The sequence below is a fragment of the Hyperoodon ampullatus genome, assembly GCF_949752795.1.
Source record: "Hyperoodon ampullatus genome assembly, chromosome: 12".
Classification (NCBI taxonomy): domain Eukaryota; kingdom Metazoa; phylum Chordata; class Mammalia; order Artiodactyla; family Ziphiidae; genus Hyperoodon; species Hyperoodon ampullatus.
Genome location: NC_136925.1, coordinates 79,797,719 through 79,815,357, shown reverse-complemented (window position 1 = coordinate 79,815,357; position 17,639 = coordinate 79,797,719). Strand labels below are relative to the sequence as shown.

General features: G+C 44.3%; 1 protein-coding gene and 1 long non-coding RNA gene across 3 annotated transcripts in view; one reads left to right on the top strand and one right to left on the bottom strand.

The window, feature by feature from the left end:
- The window catches only part of ZDHHC14 (zDHHC palmitoyltransferase 14), a gene marked incomplete at both ends in the record, with an annotated part of 277,595 nt that extends 276,045 nt beyond the window's left edge, over positions 1 to 1,550 (bottom strand). For both annotated transcript variants that reach the window (XM_079716068.1, XM_079716069.1), the window contains one exon: positions 1,306 to 1,550. In XM_079716068.1, the coding sequence (XP_079572194.1) occupies positions 1,306 to 1,550 (245 nt within the window). The remainder of the gene's footprint in view (positions 1 to 1,305) is intronic.
- A 1,046-nt stretch (positions 1,551 to 2,596) lies between these two features.
- LOC307061642 lies at positions 2,597 to 17,192 on the top strand. The gene is made up of 4 exons (XR_013811192.1): positions 2,597 to 2,842; positions 4,923 to 5,091; positions 16,448 to 16,527; positions 17,070 to 17,192. It is a non-coding gene; the product is annotated as an uncharacterized lncRNA (long non-coding RNA).
- The last annotated feature ends 447 nt before the right edge of the window (positions 17,193 to 17,639 follow it).

Genomic DNA, 17,639 nt, shown 5'->3' with positions numbered 1-17,639 from the left:
ACAGCACAATGTTCAGACACAAAATGTTTCCCCTCAGAGTCAGAGGGCTTTAAGTGAGAAGTATTACATTGTCAAGAGATCATCCATTTCTGACTGAGATAGCATTTGGAATATCAAACACCAGGCACAAAATCAGAGCCTATTAATACTTACCACAGACAAAAGTAAACACACACAAAAGCTTTTAATCCTATCCAACAGAAGCAGAAAGAGTATCATGCCCCATAATAGCTAGGAGAAGCAAAGAACTCTCCATAAATATATGGCTCTTTTTTTAATGGGGGGGCGGTGGTAGCTACAAGTTTCATTGAGCATAAGATACCAAGAATTACACAAGAAGCTGCATTGCAAATGTTGGACCCAATAAGAGCAATTGAAGTGGATTCTGAAATGTGGTTAAACTACTTTATCTAATACTATTAACAAATAAGAAGATCTTTCATTAGTTGGCAGGAAGATAGTTGCTACTAGCCAATTTGATTTTCCTGAATGGAGAAGACGTGCATGCACTTTTTTCCCCGATAAAAGCCCTAAAGTCCCAAAGTTTTGTTGCCGGAATCATAAGTTACTATGCAGTGTCATACTCTTCCTGACAGGCCTACAGTCTCCTTTTACCTGTTCCCCAGTATTGGGAGAGGAGGGGAAAGTGTTTGCTTGGAGCATTTTTTTACTGAAACTTTTTTTTAAAGTGAATCGTTTAGAAACCTGATAGTAAATCTGAAATTGATCAAGAGTGAACACCTAAGGAGAACGAACAATGAAATTATCCTTCCAAGCCACATGGAGTGGCCGACACTCTGAGACCGAAAATAACCAGATTTCTCGTTACTCAGGGAAGGTATGTAGAAGATTTAGTCAACTGAGCTTCACAAGATGCCCTACAGCTCGTGAGCACGAAAGGAAGTCGATTCTGTTTATCCCTGCCTTAAGGATCTGCCTCATCCCCGCTTCCCACAGAAGGCTACATCTGGGCTGGTTTGCTAGTCTCCGAACTCAGTAGGGCCCGCGCCAAGAATCAGTCACCTGCGAGGTGCCACTCAACCTTTGGGAGCAACAAGGCCGGCACACCTTCCAAGTGTCCTCTCTCCCCTCCCCTCCACTCCCAGAGCCCGACCCAGAACTGCATTATCTCCGGGGACCGAAAAGCAAACAGACCTTTTAAAGAAGAAGAGGGAGAGCGGGGTCTGTATTATCTAACAATATACAATAGATAAGGCTTCTAGAAAACGGAAGTAGCGAGGGCAGAGGGCCAGGGATCGGGAAACGAGGGGTGCCAGGCGTCGGGGAGCTTTCCCCACCACTTACTCGAAGGCGAAGAAGAGTCCGCTAGTGACCAGGATGAGGATGAGAGTCAGGTAGAAGACGCCCGTCTGCCGGGCCATCATGATCCTCCCGTTGCAGAAGAACTTGTTTCTTCCCGGGAAAACCTCCCATTTCCTCCGGGCCGCGATTTTCTTCTTCTTGTGGGGCGACTCCATGGGGGAGGAGCTGTGGGTGCTGATCTGACTGTACTCGCAGTCTTTCATGGGCCCGCCGCCGCCGGGAGGCATCCACGAGGGCAGCCGGCTGGGGGCGCACACCCCCAGCAGCCCCCCGGCCGCGCGGCCCCCGCCGAGCCACGACCGCCGCCGGCCGCCCGGCCGCCCCCAGAGCCTCGGCGCCGCGGCCCCTACGCGGGCTCCCGGCTCGGCGACAACTTTGCCGAGGACACCCAGGTTAACCCTTTGGGAAGCCCAGCTGTCATAGCCGGATCCCCTGCCTAGAGGGACGGTGCTCGCCCGCAGCCCGCGGCGGCGGTCCTCAGTCGCTTCCAGTCCGCGTGCTGGGGCTCCGGGGCCCCGCGGGGCGCGGGGGGCTGCCCAGCCGCCCCCCTGCTTGCCGCGCGCCCTACTCCTCGCACAGCCGCTCGCTCGGCCCCGCCGCCCCCGGCCCTCCGGCCGCGCCTCGGCTCTGGCCCGCCGACCCCCGAGCGCTGCGCCCCGAGGCGACACGAGGCGGCGGCCCCGGCGCCGGCTTCCTCGGGAGCCACTTCTGCGCCTCGGTCAGGTTTATTCTAATCCTTCCTCCCGGCGGCGGATCCTCCCCAGGAGAGAGCGATGGAAACTGGGAGGCAGCTTGCGGCCCCGGCAACCCCTCCCAGGGGTGGGGAAACCAAGCACGTTATTCTGTCAGGAGCGGGCTCGGCGACAGCCCGGGCGCTGCTCGCGCGGCGACCCCGCGCCGGCGCGCCTGGCAGCCGAGCCGAGTCGAGTCCGCGGCCCCCGCGCTGAGCTGCCGGGGCCGCCTGGGTGGAGGATCGCGGCGGCGGCTCGCGGGCTGCGCGGCCAGGGGCTCCCTGGTTCCCACCGGCCCCATAGGAGCCAGGCCCGGCGCAAGGAGGGCCGCCGGGAGCGGCGGAGCGCGTCTCTGGGCCGCGGGGCGAACGCCACAGACACTTGTTTGCGAGGATGAGCCCCGGCGCGCGCGCCTCGCTCCGAGCTGGTCCGCCTCCTACCGGCCCGGTGGGCGGCGGCCCGCGCCTCGCCCGCCGGGCTCCTCCTCCGGCTCCTCCTTCTCTCGGGCGAAGCCCGCACGGGCTCGGAAGGGTCCCCCGCCCCCGTGCCCACCAGCAGGGCAGGCGAGGCCCTGGGGCGGGCGCTGGACTCCCTCCGGCATCGCCCGAGGGCCTCTCCGGCCGGGCACCTGATGCCCCGCCGCGCGCATTCCCACAGACTTCTGTCCGCTTCCCGGCTTCTCCCGGTTTATTCCCGGCGGCCGCTGCCGCCTCGGGACACACATTTACGCAGCAACACGCAAACCCATTCTGGCGACTCCGGGGGACCTGAGGAACCGGCGCGGAAAGGTGACCCTCCCCTGCCCGCCCCGACTCTTCCTCTCCCTCCCCCAGCGGGGCGCGTGCTCGAGTGGCGGGGGCTCTGCTGCTGCCCGGGAGTGGGTTGGGAGTGCCCTGGCGACAGGATGGGGAGGCGCTGCACGAGGCGGGCCGGACTCCGGGATGGGGGCTGCGGGCGGGAGTCTCCGTGCCCGGCCAGCTTCCAGGCCGGGTTTCCAGGCTTCCCGCGGGGAGGAGGGGACAGCGAAGCGCCCTGGGTCCCTCCCGGAGGACAAGCCCCGTGGCAGCCAGGCTCTGCGTGCGTTGCTGCTTCCCCTGCCCTTTCTCACTTCTCCGACACGGGCGCTCACAATTTGCTCGCTTTATTTCTCTCCTTTCCCCCCCGCGAGCTCCCACGGCGGCAGAGGGGCCACCGCTGTGATCTCCCGCCCCGCCCGACTGTCCCCGTGGATCTGCTCGTGCGCTCGGCCCTGGCTTTGCAGCGGGGTCTGAACCCTCCCGCCGTGGGCACAGCCGGTGGGCCTCGAGAGTGAAGACGGGGCAGGGACGATCGGTTTTCCGCGCCCCAATTTCCTTTCACGGCCCATTGGGACGTGTAGTTCTTTCTCTCGCCGTCCGGCTCCGAGAGGAAACGCGACTAGGGGACCAAAAAACTACAAATCCCTGCATCCTCCGCGACGAGGGCGGGAGAGGCGCGGTGCTGAGCGTTCTGGTGCTCTTTGGTTGGAGATGAAAACCAACAAAGGGAAGGGCTGCGGTTCGGCTGCGCCTTTTCGGTGCTGGGCGCTTCACACGTTACACACGTTCTTTATCTAATCTTCACGACAGCCCTGCGAGGCACTATTGTATCCAGCCGACTACTTGCCAGAGATCACAAACCGCCCGGGTGGTAGAGATGGGATTGAACACAGAGCCCTGAGAATTTCACTTATTAAGCGCTGCCTAGGTGAGCGGTGTCAAAGGGAAATGAGATTGGTTTATCCAAGAGAGGAAAAGAACTAGGGCCAGTTGGGAAGAGCTTCCTGTAGTAAGGAAAAAGTGGTGGGAATGGCAATTCGAGTAGGACATGAAATTATAAGGAGTTATGAATAAAAACGGTATTTACCAGGATCCATTCTAAAGCAGGTTAGGGGAATGGGTAGGAGCTTAGTCAGAAATGGGTCCGAATGGTTTTAGATATTGTATGACCAATGAGCACATTGTAGGGACAATTAAGTACTCTGCGGCTGTACTGATTTTTAAAAAAAACAACTGGCAGGGGCTTCCCTGGTGGCGCAGTGGTTGAGAGTCCGCCTGCCGATGCAGGGGACACGGGTTCGTGCCCCGGTCTGGGAAGATCCCACATGCCGCAGAGCGGCTAGGCCCGTGAGCCATGGCTGCTGGGCCTGCATGTCCAGAGCCTGTGCTCCGCAACGGGAGAGGCCACAGCAGTGAGAAGCCCACGTAATGCAAAAAAAAAAAAAAAAAAAAAAAAAAAAAAAAAAAAAAAAAAAAAAAAACTGGCAAACCTCAGACAATTCAAGTGAAAACTCTCCCATGCTTTCCTATCCTTTAGCTCATGGGATCAACAGGATGTTATTTGATTTATTGCAAGCACCTTTTCTCCAGGTGTCCAGTTAATATACTAAATACATTGACTTGGTTGCTTGAAAAAAAGACTCCTATTCTTGTTCTCAATTAAGCCCTTAATTTTTCTGGTATCATGGTTATGCTTTTTAATAGTCCTTCTCTGTTAGAGAAACATACAAAAATATCTGCATGTGCTTTAAAAGAGTCCAGCCCATCCACCCCCCAAAAACATGAGGATATAGATATCGGCAAACTTGAAAATTATTTATGTTGGGTGATAGATATATCTTTATTAGTTATCTGTGGCAGCAAATTATCACAAACCTAGAAGCTTAAAACAACACAGATTTATTATCTCAGTTTCTGTGGGTCAGGTGTCCAGGCACTTGGGTCATCTGCTTAGGGTCTCACACCTGCCATCAAGGTGTTGACTAGGCTGCATTCTCATCTGGAGGCTCAATTGGAAAAGAATCAGCTTCCATGTTCACTTGGGTCACAGGCAGAATTCATTTCTTTGCAGCTGTAGGAGTGAAGACCTTGGCTTTTGCTGGCTGTCCACTGGAGACTGCCCTCGATTCCTAGGTGGCACCTGGCATTCATGGGCCAGCACGGCCACTTACTTCATCAAGTCAGCAAGGAGAGTCTCCAGAGCAAACCTGCTAGCAAGATGGAATCTCATATAACACAAGGTAATCACACAGGGGTGACATCAAATGTGCCATACTCTATCCGTTAGAAAGCAAGTCACAGGGAAAGGGATATTACAAGGGTGTGAATACTAGGATGAGCACACTCGGGGAAGGGATATTACAAGGGTTTGAATACTAGGATGAGCGGCTACCCTGGGGTTTGTCCACCACCGTGCCCAAGAGGGTCCATGTTTATGTTTGAAATTTTCCATAATAAAAAGAAATGAATTACATCTTTAAAAATTATCTCTAAATTTCCCACTGCCAGCAAGTTTCTAGATAAGCTGATATGATTGTTTGCAGTTGTCTTCCTAAGAATTCCTTGTTTCTTCCTACTCCATGTTTACTCAGACCTATGGCAATTAATTAGCTTAGGACATATACTTAAATTCACTAGAACCTGGCATGACAGCCATGGATTTTAACTCACCACCTAAAAACTACCCTGTAAGGTGTGGTAGAGTTTATTCAGTCATTTCTCAATTATTTAGGGGTCTAGTTTGTACGAAGTATTTTTTTTGCAGCAGGGATATAAAAGGATCCAAGATAGAAGTTTATATTTGGGGGCTAGAGGGAGAGGTGGAGAGAAAAAACAATAAATGCAAATAAAATGCAAACCAAAAATGGGAAATAAATGACTAAATGATAAGACAATTTCAGAGAGACGTGACATGAACAAAAAAACAGAGCAGGGTTGTTGGATAGAAAGACTGGGGTGGAGTGAGAGACCTCCCTGGAGGAGACACTTGAGCAGAGAGCCAAATGGTAAGAAACAGCAAGTACAAAGACCTCAAGGCAGATCAAGCTTGGAAAATTCTAGGGGTGCAAAGTAAACACAGTCTGGCTGGAATGGAGTGAGGGACAGGATGAAAGTCAGAGGAAAGGCTGGGTGAAGCACCTGGAATCTATTCTCCGTGCACTGGGAAGTCACTTAATCTGTGACCACCATTATAGTAAGTGTGGAAGGGTCAGGAAGGAGAGTAACATACAGTACTTGCCCTTAGGAGTATATAGCTTCCAAACTTTAATGCTAGAAGGACCTCAGTGCATCTAGAATTATAGACCAAAACATTTGTTTTTTATATGAGAAAATTTGAGGCCCAGAAAAGGAGTTACCTACAAAAAGTTCCTTGAGAATGCTTCACAATAACAAATAATTCATAAATGAATCTTGAATTGAAAGAGTGCATCCTCTGATTTAAAGCTTTAGAAAACTGATAACTAATGATTATTTAGTGCCTGTCATGTGTAAGGCATTGTGATAAAGAAGTTGAATATGGCAGAGAAGCTACAGTCTAGTTGGGAAAACAAGATGGAGACACATAAGAAAGTAAGTAATGGAAGAAAATTATGTAATAAAAATCACTATCATTTCTGGAATATCTTCTTGTATTAGGCAATATCCTGATTCTTTATACATTTAGCTTATTAAATCAAAAGGACAACCTGACAAGGTAAGGAATGTTACCTTCCTTTCACAGAGGAGACAACCGAAGATCAGAGAGGTTAGGTGATTTGCCCAAGGTTTCACAGCTGGTAAGTAACGGAGTCAGGATTGAGGGCCAGGTATGCATGTCTGATTCCACTACACAGTGGAAGAGTATACCGTGTCTGACTCACTGCCAACTGAGTAGGGAAGAGTATCTTGATTTCAGCGGAAAGGGAGATCTATGAGGCCTAGACTGTAGCAAAGTGAGATCCAGGACTCTGACAATATGATAGGCAGGACAAGAGGGGTTAGTATCTCAAGGAGATGGGAAGGGTGGGAAAACACATGATGTCTCCAGTTAGAGTGGAATTGACAAGGATTCAAGAGCAAATACTTTACTTGGGAGAGGATTCCATAAACCACTGCTGGGACAGGAAGTGAGCTAGGGAGGGGTGAGCCTATAAAGCTTGCATGGAGAAGCTGCCACTGTGGGCGGCTGGAGCTCAGACCCTCCAGGCAACTGTGGGAGGTGGTACAGACCCTGCCTCACAGTTTCTCCACCTGAAGGGCGAGTTTGCTGAACTTTGTCCACCAACCCATCTGTTATTAGCTGGGACCTCCTTATGGGAGCATTAACTCTTCTTCTTCTTTACATTGGGCCACGCTCCTAAAGCTACCACAGCCGTGAACCCTAAGAGCACCAGGCTGGCCCTCCCTTCAGTGTTGGCGGTATCTTTGATTCCAGCACATCTTTCCTTGTTCTCATCTGCCTCAGTGGGTTTACCAACAACAGGGGTTACATTATTAACAAAATTAGAGCTTTGTTCCTTTCACCTGAGCATTCCACAAACCCACCTCGGTCATTCTCAGAATACCTCCAGGCAGCCAGGAGAAAGTACGGTCTTATCCATGGTGAAGGGGGAAGACATTCAGATCCCAAGACAGATGATTTGTATACCTTTCGAGGCCAAGATGAGTGTGCACCTGTGTGGTCAAAATACGTAAGTCAAAGGGACCCAGTCCTAGAAGGAGAACTTTGAAAATGTCAGAAGGGGATGTCTTTTGAGAGTTCAGGGGTGGTAATTCAGGAATTAGCTCAGGAAATAATTGCCGAAGCTCCCATAGCAGACAAAATTCCTCAGAGAATCAGGCACCCTAATTCTTTCCAACCCAGAGAGTTTGCTCCAAGTTTTACATGTGCTCAGCACATCTGGGAACATCTTGTGTCAAAACATGTAAGATGTTTAAAGTAATAAACTCAGCACTGCAAGAAAAAATTGGATGAAGCAGAAAAAATTTAATCCAAAATGTACTTATAATTTCCCCAGTGACTTTTTCTTGGCTCTTTTAACACCAAAAAGTTACTTTTTAGGATTTTAATAAAAATAATTCATGTGCATTGAAACCATTGTATTACAAAAAATTTTCTTACACATAAATATGAAAAACGTAAAAGTTGTTCAAGTTCCCATTACCTTAAGATAACAGTCATTAACATTTTGTTGACCATCTGTTATGTAATTCATTTTATCCACACACATATCATGTTTTTTATATATAAATTTATTTTATTTATTTATTTTTGGCTGCGTTGGGTCTTTGTTGCTGTACACAGGCTTTCTCTGGTTGCGGTGAGGTGGGGCTACTCTTTGTTGCAGCACGTGGGCTTCTCATTGCGATGGCTTCTCTTGTTGCGGAGCACAGGCTCTAGGCGCGCAGGCTCAGTAGTTATGGCTCGCGGGCTCTAGAGCGCAGGCTCAGTAGTTGTGGTACACGAGCTTAGTTGCTCCGCGGCATGTGGGATCTTCCCGGACCAGGGCTCGAACCCATGTCCCCTACCTTGGCAAGCAGATTCTTTTTTTTTTAATAGATTTATTTAATTAATTAATTTATTTATTTTTTGGCTGCGTTGGGTCTTCATTGCTGTATGCGGGCGAGCGGGGGCTACTCTTCGTTGCGGTGCCTGGGCTTCTCACTGCGGTGGCTTCTCCTGTTGCGGAGCACGGGCTCTAGGCCCGCAGGCTTCAGTAGTTGTGGCACACGGGCTCAGTAGTCGTGGTTCACGGGCTCTAGAGCGCAGTCTCAGTAGTTGTGGCACACAGGCTTAGTTGCTCTGCGGCATGTGGGATCTTCCCGGACCAGGGCTTGAACCCGTGTCCCCTGCATTGGCAGGCGGATTCTTAACCACTGCGCCACCAGGGAAGTCCCCACACACGTATGATTTAATAAAAATGGAATCATGTCATGTGTCCAGTTCATCCTGTATGCTTTTTTAAAGTGTGGTATTTTTCCCCTTCATCCCTAAACCCTACTGTTTCCCAAGTAACCAATGTTAACAATTTAGTATATATCCTTCTCCAGGCTCATATAATTATAGGCAAACTGTATATACACATATATGCAGTCCATAATCCAATTTCATCAATTGTCTGAATAATGTCCTTTATAGTTAATCTTTCCTAGTTCAAGATCCAGCCCAGGTTTCATACCTAGTGCTTACTCCTTCAATATGGAACAGTTCTACCTCCTTTCTTTTAGTTTCTTGGTCTTGACATTTTAGAAGAGTTTAGGCCACTTATTTTGTACAATGTCACTCCATTTGGGTTCGACTGGCATTTCTTCACGGTGTAATCCACAATGGGGCTCTCATCAGGTTTCAGCCACAGGCATGAAGGCAACGTTGCTGAAACTACAAGATACCTGTGTGGGTCACACCTGCTGCTGCCTCTGGGCCTGCAGTTCCTCACAGGATTTCAAAGAAGCATGTCCATACTGCTTCCAGCTGCAGGTGCTGGATAAAGCTGGAATGTATCTCCAGCCCAAGGCTAAACTGACACCCCAAAGTACAGACACTTATTAATTGAGAAGCAAAATAAATATGCACTCAGGTTTAAAGAAGCAAAAATTATGAAGAAGTAGAAAGGCTCCAAAACTATTTTGTTGATTACTTGTAAAATATGCATCAGAACACTAACTGGTAAAATAACGGGAAAAGGAGAAGCATCCTATGGACGATGAGAAACAATTCTACCACGCCTCAGATTTAACCCTTGCAGGAAGACACAGAGACTAAAGTTCTGAGTTCTGCAAGTCTGGTTCCAATGGCGAGAGCCCAGCCTGGTTTTCAAAACACCTACATCTGGACAGTCAATACTCCTCAAAGGACATGAGCAAAACAAAGAAACACTTCTCTTAACTAAAAATGCTGCTTAGTCAGAAAGAATTTCAAAAGAATCCAAAGTGGATTTCAGAAATTTCTTGTCTCCTCTGTAAAGAATGGATTTTGAGAAATGTCTAATGCTATTTCTGAACTAAAGCTAGTCAGTAAAAAAAACTTGTTTGACTTTTATTTATTTTCTGAATACACAGAAACCAAATCCAAGAACAAACTTTCCTTGGCATCCTTGGCATTTGTGGGAAATAAAAACCTCACTGGAATGAATAACTGAAACCTACCCACCTCAAGTGTTGGTTGTGAGGTCAAAAAAATACGTGAAAGTGCTTGTCAGTAGTAAACTCATAAGCAGGTATTACTGGTATTCTTATTATTTTCCCTTTTCTCATCAGTTTTCTCCATTTATATCATTCTCTTTCCAAAGGAGATTGAGACCTTTATAAGCGTGTCTACTCAGAAGGACTTCTTCAGGGGGGTCAATAGCCTAACTGCTAATTCAGAAAACCGGTGTGTCCTTTTTCTCCTACAAACATCTGCATAACTGTACATTAGTGAAACCTGAAGATTATCCCTATTTGGGGTATAAAAATATCTGGCATATTCTTAATTATAGTTGATCTAATAAGATAAAGATACAAATATTTTTTAAAGAAATTTTCATTTTTATAACTTTCTGTTGTTCCTGTAGTAATAGTTCACCTTAAGAGACAGTTTAATTTGTTCTAGTACAGACTTATTTCTGGGTTTAAAATTATTTCAAAACGTCAACTTTTACTTTAGCTATCTTACATCTTTTCTGGAACAACATAGGTACAATTTGATTTTTTGTTTTTTTGTTTTTTGTTAATAAGCTAAGATTGTTTTCCACCTTTCTGTTTAGCTCATTTAGATATGTTGAAGAAAAATCAGGTTATGCATTTTTGGTGGGAAGTGATGTGTCTTTCTCAGCATCAGGTCCAAAGGTCCATGGTGCTGGTTTGTCCCAATATTCATGATGTTCATTTTGATTACTAGGGTAAGGAGGTTCCACTAGGTTTTTCCAATAAAAAGTTGTTATTTTCCTTTGTAGTTAATAAATACAAAGACTGCAAATGTCTTGTTCTTCATCAAACTCTCACCTACTAATTTTAGTATCTATTGATTTCTTGATTCTATTTCCTTCCCTTTCCTTCCTTCCCTTTCCTCCCTTCCTTCCTTCTTTTTTTCCTTTATCTTTCTCTCTCCCCCCTACCCACTTTTGTTGGCATAAGAAAGACCTTTCTTTTCTTCCCCATTTATTTATTGATTCACTGGTTTATTTATATCAGTATGGCCTCATAGATACTTTTATTATTCAGTGGGATATAATCTATTGTTTTTTCTTTTTAATTAATTTATTTATTTTTGGCTGTGTTGGGTCTTCATTTCTGTGCGAGGGCTTTCTCTAGTTGTGGCGAGCGGGGGCCACTATTCATCGCGGTGCGTGGGCCTCTCACTATCGCGGCCTCTCTTGTTGCAGAGCACAGGCTCCAGACGCGCAGGCTCAGTAGCTGTGGCTCACGGGCCCAGTTGCTCCGCTGCATGTGGGATCTTCCCACACCAGGGCTCGAACCCATGTCCCCTGCATTGGCGGGCAGATTCTCAACCACTGCACCACCAGGGAAGCCCTAATCTATTGTTCAGTTATAAATAACTACAACTATAATCTGTCAATAGTTATTTTGACATTCAAACTGTGCCAGGTTTGGCTAGCATGAGCCCCTTCATGCTAACTCCTGTGAAATTTGACATGACCCAGTCACTCCTTGAGCACTTGCTTCCCTAACTGCCTCAATCAGATGTTCCAGGCTCCCCCTGTACTTTTCCTGTCCCAGCCCTGCAATCTGTTATTTCTCCAAGGGGTCCTAGTTCCTTTTAGTGGAAAACACATATGTGTTTACATATCTCTGTCTATTTATATATCTATTAAAACATAGGCACAGATATTTATTTTTCTCAATGCTAAAAACCATGTTTTCAAACTGATAAAATGCACTTCCAATCAAAAACTACAAGCTGTAATGCATGCTTCTCACTTTCTATATTTGTAGCTCATTCTTTCCATTATTCTCAATGTATTTATTCATTTCTTCAAGTCTAGAGTACAAAAAAGTTTTGGAACTGCTAACCTGTGCCACCATGAAAAGCAAACCAGCAAACTAGAGTTAATTAATTATTTACAGTTCTTTTGTTTTGTTTTAGAGAAAAAAAAAGTGTACATCCTTGCATGTTCCCAATGTTGGGGGTAAAGCAACAACTATGTCATCATTAAATATGATGTTACCTTTGGGATTTTTATAGATGCCTTTATCAGGTTGAGGAGGTTTCCCTCTACTACTGGTTTGCTGAGAGTTCTTATATATATGGATGCTGAATTTTGTAAGATATTCTTTCTGCACCTATTGAGATGATTCATTTTCTCCTTTATTCTGTTAATATGACGTATTACATTGATTGATAATTGAATGCTAAAATTTACATTTCTAACATAATCCTCATTTGGTCAAAATGCATTATCCTTTTCATATATTATTGGATTTGGATTACTAATATTTTGTGAAAAAACTTACATCTGTGTTAATGACAGTTATTGGCTACTGATTTTTTTTTTGTGGGGGTGGGGAGAGGTCATGTCTTTGTCAAGTTTGAGTTCAGGATTCTCCTGACCTCATAAAAACAAGATGGGAATTGTTTCTTCATCTATTTTTTTGAGAAGGTTTGGTAGGGTTGGTATTGTTTACTTATTAAATGTTTGATAGAATTCACCAGGTAATTATTTGGTTCTGGAGTTCTATTTGAGGAAAAGATTATGATATCAAACTCAATGTCTTCAAAAGATATAGAACTACTCTTATTTTTTATTTCATCTTGTGTCAGTTTGGGTAAGTTATATTGTTAAAGAAATTTTTCTATTTCATTTAAGTTGTTGGATATATTGGCATAAGTTTGTTCATAATATTCTGTCATTATTTATTTAATGTCCATAAGATCATTTATTGTAGATACTGGCAATTTTCTTAATCAGTCTTGCTAAGGGTTTATCAATTTTATTATTTTTTTTCAGAAAACCAAATTTTTGCCTTGTTAATTTAAGCTATTGTTTATTTTCTATTTTGTTTATGTCTGTTCTTACCTTTATAATTACCTTCCATCTATTTACTTTGGGTTTAATTTGTTCATATTCTTCTATTTTTTTTTTTTTTTTTGTGGTATGCGGGCCTCTCACTGCCGTGGCCTCTCCCGTTGCGGAGCACAGGCTCCGGATGCGCAGGCTCAGCAGCCATGGCTCACGGGCCCAGCCGCTCCGCGGCATATGGGATCCTCCCAGACCGGGGCACGAACCCGTATCCCCTGCATCGGCAGGCGGACTCTCAACCACTGCGCCACCAGGGAGGCCCCTCATATTCTTCTAGATTCTTAAGGTAGAACCTTAGATTGATTGTAAACCTTTTTTCTTTTCTAATATAAATATTTAAAACTATAAATTTCCCTCCAAGAATCTCCTTAGCTACAACCCACAAAATTTGATATGTTGTATCTTTATTATCATAATTCGAAGTATCTTCTAATTGTCCTTGTGATTTCTTCTTTTATCCATGGTTTATTTAGAACTGAGTTGTTAAATTTCTAAGTATCTTAGAGTTACTGACTTTTAATTTAATAATTTTGAGATCAGAGAATGGGCTGTAAGATTTCAATCCTTTTAAATTTATTGAAACTTGTTTTATTTTCAAGCATATGGTCAGCCTGTTACGACTCCAGGTGCACTTGGAAAGAATGTGTTTCTGCCATTCTTATGTGTGGTGTTCTTTAAAGGTCAACTAGTTCAGGATGGTTGATAATTTTGCCAGGTCTTTTACACCCTTACTGTTTTCTCTGGTTGTCCTAACAGTTACTGAGAGGTAGGTGTTAAAATCTCCAGCAATATTTTGTTTACTTTCCCTTTAGTTCTGTCCGTTTTTGCTTCATGTTTTTGAAGCCTTGTAATTAGGAGCATATACATTTATAATTGTTTAACTGTTATATATTCCCAATGAATTGGCCATTTTGTTGTTATAAGTGTTCTTCTTTTTTGTCTATTTTTTTTTTTTTTTTATAGTGTTTTTTTTTTTTATTTTTACTTGTTGACAGTTTGCTTTATCTATTTATTTATTTTTGGCTGTGTTGGGTCTTCGTTTCTGTGCGAGGGCTTTCTCTAGTTGTGGAGAGCGGGGGCCACTCTTCATCGCGGTGCGCGGGCCTCTCACTATCGCGGCCTCTCTTGTTGCGGAGCACAGGCTCCAGACGCGCAGGCTCAGTAATTTTGGCTCACGGGCCCAGTTGCTCCGCGGCATGCGGGATCTTCCCAGACCGGGGCACGAACCCGTGTCCCCTGCATCGGCAGGCAGACTCTCAACCACTGCGCCACCAGGGAAGCCCCAAGTGTTCTTCTTTACTCTGGTTATATTCCTTGTCTTGAAGTCATTTTTTATAGTATTAATTTGCCAGCTCAGTTTTCTTATGTGTACTTTTTGCACAGTACATATTTTTCCATTATTTGACTTTCAACTCCTCTGAAACTTTACATAAAGGTAATTATTTTAAACAGCATGTACTTAGGTCTTGCTTTTTTACCTCATCTGACAGTCTCTGTTTTTAATGGGAGTGTTTAGTACATTTATATTTAATGTAATTACTGATATGGTTGGATTTGGGTCTACCATTTTTGTTTTCTATTTGTCTGATCTGATATTTTGATTCTTTGTTACTCCTTTTGGTTTTATCAAAAAATATTCAATATTCCATTTTAACTCATCGATGGGCTTTTAACCTATTCCTCTTTTGCCTTATTTTTTTAGTAGTTTCTCTAGGGATTAAAATATGCATACTTGTCACAGTCTTTATGTAAATGTTGATGATGATAAAAACCACAATTGAAACAATACCACTGCTGGTGAGGAAGTGAAACAATGGAATTCTCATATACTGCCTCCATCTAGGCCTTTAGTACTATTAGGAGGAAGACAGGTACAACAGCATTCACTGAAGTGTTGTTGTTGTTTATTTTTATTTTCTTATAAAGCTTACCTTTTAAAAAAATTTTATTTATGTATTTATTTATTTATTTATTTTTGGCTGCATTGGGTCTTCATTGCTGCAGGCAGGCTTTCTCCAGTTGCAGCGAGCGGGGGCTATTCTTCGTTGCGGTGCGCGGGCTTCTCATTGCGGTGGCCTCTCTTGTTGCAGAGCCCAGGCTCTAGGCACTCGAGCTTCAGTAGTTGTGGCTCGCGGGCTCTGGAGCGCAGGCTCAGTAGTTGTGACGCATGGGCTTAGTTGCTCCACGACATGTGGGATCTTCCTGGACCAGGGATCAAACCCATGCCCCTGCATTGGCAGGTGGATTCCTAACCACTGCGCCACCAGAGAAGTCCTGTTGTTGTTTTTTAAATAGTAAAAAAAAAAAAAAATTAAGGGCTTCCCTGGTGGCGCTAGTGGTTGGGAGTCCGCCTGCCGATGCAGGGGACACAGGTTCGTGCCCCGGTCCGGGAAGAGACCACATGCTGCAGAGCGGCTGGGCCCGTGAGCCATGGCCGCTGAGCCTGCGCGTCCGGAGCCTGTGCTCCGCAACAAGAGAGGCCACAGCAGTGAGAGGCCCGCGTACCGCAAAAAAAAAAAAAAAAAAAATTAAAACATGAAATAGCCTGTATGTCCACTAATAGGGGATTAGGTAAATAGATTCTGAGCTATTTATTCAATAGAATATTATATAGCGTGAAATGGAATAATTAAAGCTATAATAATAAACATAAATTTCAAAAAATATATTGAATGAAAAGAGAAATTTGCTGAAGGTCACAAAAATATATCTTTTATATGAATTATAACAGGATATACTGTTTATGATTATATACATATATAAGTATATACTAAAATTCCCCCCAAAACCCTAAGGCATGCTAAACACAAAATTCAAGGTATTCTTTTTGCAAGAGAAGGAGGAAGGAAAGAAGAAAACGAGGATCAGGAGTCCAAGCTGCATGGCTGATAGGTCGGAGTTTTTATATCTTTATTATATCATTATCTAAACTTTTTTATATTCCTGCAGTATTTCTTAATATTTTTTGGAAGAACAGGATTACCTTTTTGTCTCCATACCCCAGTTTATTTCGAAATGAATAAAAGAATTTCCAAACAATATATTTTTCTCAGTTAAAAATCTATCCTCTGGAAACCACCAAATGTAAGGGACTTTCTCTTTTGACATTTCCTATTCTATAATTAGTGAGAATTAGTTATAATTCTCACTTTGCGACTTTGTCCTCTGTTAATGAGGGACATCCACATACTCAGAACAGCACTTTATTAGCAAGGTTGATTGTTGAGGTTTAGGCAAAATATGGGCATTATCAAGCACAGGTAAGAAGAAATGGAATACCTGGAACAGAAGAAGACATGTTTATTTTACTAGAAAAATGTAAATAGGTTAAAGTGCTAAGTTACACATCAGTATTGTCGAGGCCCCATGATGGATGGCTCTGTCTACATGTAAATCCATCATCACAAGAAAAACTTACCATGATCTCAATCAACTTTTCTCTGGTAAATGTTTATCATCCTCCTGGCAAAAGGGAAAGTAAGTAATAAAAATTCCATTTTTTTAGCTTTGGTATCTTAATAGTGAAACAAATCTAACTATCTAGATTAACACAGATGTTCAGTGAGCTTGAGACAAAGCTTTGAAAAATCTCTTGTAGGCTGAAAACAAGACTATAGAAGAGGAGACGGGGAAGAAAAAAGGAGACAAGAGGAGTCTAAATGATATGAAAAATTGAAGGTTTGAACCTTAAAAGCTTTGGGCACCCAAGATAAATTTGAGTAATATTGATGAGCTATATCTTATCCATCTATCCTCAGAGTCCCAGGCATGTGCTAGACTATGGGAGTGCAGAGACGGGTAAGAACTAGTCTCTGATATTAAATGTAGCATCCAGAAGGTAACTAAAGACACTCCCATAAGGCAGACAATTGCCACAATGATGGTATACACAATAGAGCAAGGGGTCACAGATAAAGGAATACTGTAACTAATGTGGAATCTGACATTTGGTCTGGACCTTTATTCATCCTTAATCAAAGGCAAGAAAGGAAAATTCCAAAACCAAGGAAGAAAGACAACTCTCATGGCATTGTTTAAATATTTGGGAAAAAAATGGTATGAATGAAGAATTATTTTTTAAAATATATGTGCTATGGGCTGAAGTGTGTCCCCTCCCACCCAAATTCATATGTTGAAATCCTAATCCCCAGTACCTCAGAATATGGCTGTATTTGGAGATATGGCCTCTAAAGATGCTGGGCCCTAATCCATTTTCATAGGCATACACAGAGGAAGATCATGTGAAGGCACAGAGAGAAGATGGCCATCTACGAGCCAACGAGAGAGACCTCAGAAGAAACCAACCCTGCTGACACGTTGATCTCAGACTTCTAGCTTCCGGATTTGTGGAAAAATAAATTTCTATTGTTTAAGCCACCCAGTCTGTGATACTTTGTTATGTCAGCCCTAGCAAAGAACTAATACACTTAAATATGGTCCACTGGGCTTCCATGGTGGCGCAGTGGTTGAGAGTACGCCTGCCGATGCAGGGGACATGGGTTCGTGCCCTGGTCCGGGAAGATCCCACATGCCGCGGAGCGGCTGGGCCCATGAGCCATGGCCACTGAGCTTGCGCGTCCAGAGCCTGTGCTCCGCAACGGGAGAGGCCACAACAGTAAGAGGCCTGCGTACCGCAAAAAAAAAAAAAAAAAAATATATGGTCCACTTAAAGTGATGGCAAAAATCCTGTGTTGACCTACAGTATTCAAACCATATTATCGATTTAAACACAAGTATAGAATGATCCAATTTTGATAAAATCGTGCAACTATATGCATAAATATAGATAG